This window comes from Pelophylax lessonae, assembly GCF_965119305.1.
Source record: "Pelophylax lessonae genome assembly, chromosome: 5".
In the NCBI taxonomy this organism is placed as follows: Eukaryota; Metazoa; Chordata; class Amphibia; order Anura; family Ranidae; genus Pelophylax; species Pelophylax lessonae.
In genome coordinates this window covers 554,691,058-554,698,338 of record NC_138772.1, presented here as the reverse complement: position 1 = coordinate 554,698,338, position 7,281 = coordinate 554,691,058, and the positions used below count along the sequence as shown (strand labels likewise).

Here is a 7,281-nt window from a genome sequence, read left to right as displayed (position 1 = left end):
GCATCACAGAAGCATCAAAAACACATATTGTACAAAAATCATATTAAAGTGATAGGTGTTTTATTGTGTGTTAAAGTCGAAGCGAGTGTAAATGAGCCCTTAGTGATGCAACTTTTCTGTAGATGGATTGTGGTTTTGCATTGGCCGGTTCCCCAACACCCCATACCCATGGCCGCCCTTCGGATCAGGCGTAGATCTGTGCCAAGCACGCACAGGTGAGGGATCAGTGTGTTTTGTTAATCTCTAAGCTCCGTGTCTTTGTTGGGTACGTAGACGACGTCTCGCTCAGATAGCTGTGAATGGAAGGTGATCTTGTTTGTACCAGTAGAAGGGCTGGAGTGACAAACAAAACAAGACGCCTCGCAGTGCCAACTATCACAGCGGGCGCAGAGCAGAGATTGTGAAGATGGTGGCCATTCTCTGGGCTCTGATAGCACTAAGTCTGGGTCCGATCATCGATTCGGCTTCGTTACCGCCAGCCGTGCGGGCCACCGGTCACTCTGAACTGATATCGGAGGCCGTCGCCAATTACAACAAAGGATCCGACTCGGAGTTTGTGTTCACATTGCTTGCGGATGAGGATGGAGGGAATACGGTGAGTACGGGGATCACTGACAAACTGACCACCCCTTTACAGGCAGACCAAACAGTTTGGGGTTTCCCTTATCTCCCTTTACAGCTGAACTCCAAACCAACAGCTAAATACTCAGATAAAAATATCTATAGGAGCTGTTTTTTCCTGCCAAAAGATTTGTATTTCTGTCCATTCAAAAACAAGCTCAAAATTCTTCCCAAAAAAAATCCCCCCTCCTTCCAGTAAAAATCACCCCCGCCCCTGCTGAAATCCTCCCTCCCAGCTCAAATCCTTTCAATCCCAAAATCTCTATTTCTAATACAAATCCCCCACCCACCCCCCCCCCCCCCAAAAAATGATCCATCCTAGCACAAATCCTCACAATCTAGCACAAATCCCCCCAAATTTCCCCTCCTAGTACAAATCCCCCAATCATCCCTCCTAACACAAATCCCCCCAAATTTCCCCATTCTAGCACAAAGCCCCCCAAATTTCCTCATCCTAGCACAAATCCCCCCAAATGTACCCATCCTAGCACAAATCCCCCCTATCTAGCACAAATCCCCCCAGATTTCCCCACCTAGCACAAATCCCCCCAATCATCCCTTCTAGCACAAATCCCCCAAAATTTCCCCATTCTAGCAAAAAAAAAAAAACAAAGTTCCCCATCCTAGCACAAATCCCCAAATCATCCCTCCCTGCACAAATCCTCTACACCTCAAATTTTCACTCCGAGCACAAATCCTCACAATCTAGCACAAATCCCCCCAAATTTCCCCTCCTAGTACAAATCCCCCAATCATCCCTCCTAACACAAATCCCCCCAAATTTCCCCATTCTAGCACAAAGCCCCCCAAATTTCCTCATCCTAGCACAAATCCCCCCAAATGTACCCATCCTAGCACAAATCCCCCCTATCTAGCACAAATCCCCCCAGATTTCCCCACCTAGCACAAATCCCCCCCAATCATCCCTTCCAGCACAAATCCCCCCCAAATTTCCCCATTCTAGCAAAAGAAAAACAAAGTTCCCCATCCTAGCACAAATCCCCCAATCATCCCTCCCTGCACAAATCCTCTACACTTCAAATTTTCACTCTGAGCACAAATGTCCCCCACTGAGCACAAATCCTCCCACCAGCACAAATCCCCCCAAATTTCCCCTCCTAGCACAAGTCTCCCAATCATGTCACCTAGCAACCCCCCCCCCCCCCCCCCCAATTATCTCTCCTAGCACAAACCTCCCCAAATATCTCCTCCTAGCACAAATCCCCCAAATCATCCCTCCCTGCACAAATCCCCCCAAATGTCCCCATCCTAGCACAAATCCCCCCAATCATTCCTCCTAGCACAAATTCCCCCAAATTTCCCCATCCTAGCACAAACCTCCCCAAATAGCTCCTCCTATCACAAATCCCCCAAATCATCCCTCCCTGCACAAACCCCCCCAAATGTCCCCATCTTAGCACAAATCCCCCCAATCATTCCTTCTAGCACCAATCCCCCCACATTTCCCCATCCTAGCACAAATCTCTCCAAATTTCATCTCCTAGTACAAATCCCCCCAATATTCCCTCCTAACATAAATTCCCCCCAATCATCCCTCCTAGCACAAATCCCCCCAAATTTCCCCTCCTAGCACAAACCCCCCAATCATCACTCCTAGCACAAACCCCCCAATCATCACTCCTAGCACAAATTCCCCAAAATTCTCCTCCTAATAAATCCCTCCCCTTCAAAAAAAATCCTTCCTAGCACAAAATCTTTCTTCTGCCCAGCACAAATCCCCCCAAATGTCCCCATCTTAGCACAAATCCCCCCAATCATTCCTTCTAGCACCAATCCCCCCAAATTTCCCCATCCTAGCACAAATCTCTCCAAATTTCCCCATCCTAGCACAAATTTCTCCAAATTTCCCCTCCTAGTACAAATCCCCCCAATATTCCCTCCTAACATAAATCCCCCCAATCATCCCTCCTAACACAAATCCCCCCAATCATCCCTCCTAACACAAATCCCCCAATCATCCCTCCTAGCACAAATCCCCCAATAGTTCCTCCTAGCACAAACCCCCCAATCATCACTCCTAGCACAAACCCCCCAATCATCACTCCTAGCACAAATTCCCCAAACTTCTCCTCCTAATAAATCCCTCCCCCTCAAAAAAAATCCTTCCTAGCACAAAATCTTTCTTCTGCCCAGCACAAATCCCATAAAAATCACCCTCCTAGCACAAATCCCTCCCCCCCCCAAAAAAAATTTGCACAAGCACAAATCCTCCCCCACGGCACAAGTCCCCTCTCCTAGCACAAATCCTCCTCCCCAAATTTTCCCACCAGCACAAATCCCCGCCCCAATCATCCCTCCTAGCACAAATCCCCCCAAATTTCCCCATCCTAGCAAAATCCCTCAAAAGTTCCCCATCCTAGCACAAATCGCACAATCATCCCTCCTAGCACAAATACTCTACACCTCAAATTTTCACTCCAAGCACAACTGTCCCCATCGAGCACAAATCCTCCCACCAGCACAAAGCCCACCCCCACCAAATTTCCCCTCCTAGCACAAGTCACCCCAATCATGCCACCTAGCAAACCCCCCCCCCCCCCAATTATCTCTCCTAGCACAACCCTCCCCAAATATCTCCTCCTAGCACAAATCCCCCAAATCATCCCTCCCTGCACAAATCCCCCCAAATGTCCCCATCCTAGCACAAATCCCCTCAATCATTCCTCCTAGCACAATCCCCCCAAATTTCCCCATCCTAGCACAAATCCCCCCAATCATCTCTTCTAACACAACCCCCCTCCCCCCAAATTTCCGAATCCTAGCACACATATCTCCAAATTTCCCCTCCTCGTACAAATCCCCCCAATATTACCTCCTAGCACAAATCCCCCCCCCCCCAATCATCCCTCCTAGCACAAATCCTCCCAAATTCACCCTCTTAGCACAAATCCCCCAATTATCCCTCCTAGCACAAATCCCCCAATCATCCCTCCTAGCACAAATCCCCCAATTGTCCCTCCTAGCACAAATTCCCCAAACTTCTCCTCCTAACAAATCCCTCCCCCTCAAAAAAAAATCCTTCCTAGCACAAAATCTTTCTTCTGCCCGGCACAAATCCCCTAAAAATCACCCTCCTAGCACAAATCCCCCCCCAAAAAAATTTAGCACAAGCACAAATCCTCCCCCATGGCACAAGTCCCCTCTCCTAGCACAAATCCTCCTCCCCAAATTTTCCCACCAGCACAAATCCTCCCCCACAGCACAAATCCATCCTCGTAGCACAAATCCTCCTCCCTAAACCCCCTTCCTAACACAAATCCCCCCCCCCAAAAAAAAATTCCTTTCTAGCACAAAATCTTTCTCCTCCCCACCACAACTCTCACTAAATCTCCCCTCCTGGCACACATCCTCCCCCAAGCACAAATCCCCCCTCCTAACACAAATCTCCCCAAATTTCGCCATACTATAGCAGAAATCCCCTTTCCTAGGACAAAAGCTCCCCCACAAATACCCCTTCCTGACGCAACCCCCCCCCCAAAAAAAATCTTCCTAGCACTGAAATGGATTACTCTGATTTCACTGCACACTGTGAGCTTCTCACAATGTGCATTAGAAGCTGCAGAAAGTCAGATAGACCCCCGCCTCCTTTCCTGGCTGGAGGACATCCATCATCATCTAGACTTTTTCTCCCATCCATTGCCCGCCCCTTTCATTAATTGGATTTCATATCTTTCATTCATAGAGGCTCAGAATCACATGTGGGTGTTATCTAGGGAGGTCTGCATGCAAATACAGCCCCCTCCTCCAGACTGACACCCACCCACCAAGGTATTTTGATATTTGCATAACTCCTCCCACGATCCAGCCCACTGCTTGCATCAGGACTGAGGGCTCCTGAGCAGGGGGCTGTGATGTTTTCAGGAAGCTATGTCCCGCCCCCTGCCGGCCCCTCCCACCAGCCATGATCTGCCTGCATTGCATAGAGAAGGATGGAGACCCGGTGATGACATCACAGGGGTTCTAAAGTTTAACCGCTTCCCGACCACCCGCCGCAGTTGTAATGTGGCAGGGCGGCCCTCCCGCACAAACCGATGTAGGTATACGCCCGGCGCGCTCCCGCCCCCCACTCGTCAGCGGGGACTCCGATGCACGGGGCAGACGGCTCCAATTGCCGCCTGACACCCCGCTGAGAGAGCAGGACGGTCAGCTGTTGTAAACCGTCCTTCTCCCTGGGATGATCACAGAGTGCCTGTGATCCTTCTATGTAGGATCGCAGATCTCTATGGTCATTTCACAAGCCCCGCCCCCATACATTTAGAATCACTCCCCTATGTACACATTTAACCCCTTGATCACTTACTGGGTTAACCCCTTCCCTGCCAGTGTCATTAGTACAGTGACAGTGCATATTTTTAGCACTGATTACTGTAGTAATGTCACTGGTCCCCCCCAAAAGTGTCAAAAATGTCAGTCAAGGGTCTGATCTGTCCGCCGCAATGTCGCAGTCCCGCAAAAAAAAATCGCAGGTCACCGCCATTACTAGTAAAAAAATAAATAAATAAATAAAAATGACATAAATCTTTCCCGTAGTTTGTAAACGCGATAACTTTTGCGCAAACCAATCAAAATACGCTTATTGTGATTTTTTTTTTACCAAAAATATATAGCGGAAAACAAATTGGCCTAAAATGTTAAAAATTTTGATTTTTACATTTTTTTTTTTTCCGGAATTTCCTATAGCAGAAAATGAAAAACAATATTTTTCACATTCTGCTATAAAACATTCCCAAAAAAATAAATAAATAAATAAATACATTTTTTTTGTTTCACATTTTAGGCCAATTTGTTTTCTGCTACATATTTTTAGTAAAAAAAAATCGCAATAAGCGTATTTTGATTGGTTTGCGCAAAAGTTATCGCGTTTACAAACTAGGGGAAAGATTTATTACATTTTTATTATTTTTTTACTAGTAATGGTGGCGATCAGCGATTTTTAGCGGGACTGCGACATTGCGGCAGACCAGATATCTTTTTTTTCCCACAAGCAGAACTTTCTTTTGGTGGTATTTGATCACCTGTGTGATTTTTATTTTTTGCGCTATAAACAAAAAAAGAGCGACAGTTCTGGAAAAAACAACAATATTTTTTTTTTCAGAATTGTTGCTTTTTCTATGTTTATAGCGCAAAAAATAAAAAATCATACAGGTGATCAAATACCACCAAAAGAAAGCTCTGCTTGTGGGAAAAAAAGGATATCAATTTTATTTGGATACAGCGTTGCACGACCGCGCAATTGTCCGTTAAAATTACGCAGTGCCAAATTGCAAAAAATGGCCTGGTCATTAATGGGGCAAATCCTTCCGGTCCAGAAGTGGTTTAAAATGTATTTATCATGTTACTGAGGGAGGGAGGGAACCAAAATATAAGCAGATAAAACTTCAGCATTAATGATTACAGAGCTGCATTCATTCGATGTCTCCCGTTTCTGGCCGGAGTTCCCCTTTAACAACAATTAATAACAGTTTTTCGGGTTCAGACAATAGAGATTGTTGCCGGTTGCATCAGAGGAGGTTTTGTAATATTTGCAGCTTGGCACATAACTCAGAATAAGTCATCTGAAACTTCACTTCTTCCTCTGAAAAAACAAAATATTTCATCACCCGATTGTAACGCAGAAACGATCGTCATTCGGTGGTTTTGTTCCTCATTCTGGGAAGTGATCAGAAAATAATCATCGATGGGCGCCATGGTGACGGGGGGGGGGGAACCCTAAAGACATTGCTGTGCAGCGTGAAGATACTTTGTATCATTAACCACTTACTGACCAGCCGCCGCCAATATACGGCGGCGTGTTCCTGCGAAACGCCATACCTGTATGGCGGTTCACAGGAGCGAACCTAGGGGCGTGCGCGCACCGCAGGAGGTGTGCGCCCACTCGCCAGCAGGGAAGCCTGCGGCCGCGATTACTGCCAGGCACCCACGATCGCTCCCCGTGAGAAGAGAACGGCGGTCTGCTGTTGTAAACACAGCAGACCGTTGTTCTCTCAGCAATTAACACAGAGCTCCTCCTATTTAGGATCACAGGTCTCTGTATTGATTTCACAAGCCCATGCCCCCCTCACAGTTAGAAAGCACCCCCTAGGCCAGTGATGGCGAACCTTGGCACCCCAGATGTTTTGGAACTACATTTCCCACGATGCCCAACTACACTGAGCATCATGGGAAATGTAGTTCCAAAACATCTGGGGTGCCAAGGCTCGCCACCACTGGCCTAGGCTCACATTTAACCCTTTGATTGCCACTGGTGTTAACCCCTTCCCTGCCAGTGTCGCTAGTACAGTGACAGTGCATATTTTTAGCACTGATTACTGTAGTAATGTCACTGGTACCCCCAAAAGTGTCAAAAATGTCAGTTAGGGGTCCAATCTGTCTGCCGCAATGTCGCAGTCCCACTAAAAATCGCAGATTGCCGAGATTACTAGCAAAGAAAAAATTAAATTACATAAATCTTTCCCCTAGTTAGTAGACGCGATAACTTTTGTTCAAACTAATCAAAATACGCTTATTGGGATTTTTTTTTTACCAAAAATTTGTAGCAGAATGCAAACTGGCCTAAAATTATGAAAAAAATTTGATTTCTACTTTTTTATTTTTTTTGGGGGAATGTGAATATAGTAGAATGTGAAAAATATTGTTTTT

General features: G+C 46.4%; 1 protein-coding gene across 1 annotated transcript in view; it reads left to right on the top strand.

The window, feature by feature from the left end:
* Nucleotides 1-299: 299 nt before the first annotated feature.
* LOC309555988 (uncharacterized protein) overlaps nucleotides 300-7,281 on the top strand; it is a gene marked incomplete at both ends in the record, with an annotated part of 20,939 nt that continues 13,957 nt past the window's right edge. The window contains 3 exon segments of the mRNA XM_082258240.1: nucleotides 300-317; nucleotides 319-329; nucleotides 331-595. Coding sequence (XP_082114366.1) covers nucleotides 300-317; nucleotides 319-329; nucleotides 331-595 — 294 coding nt within the window.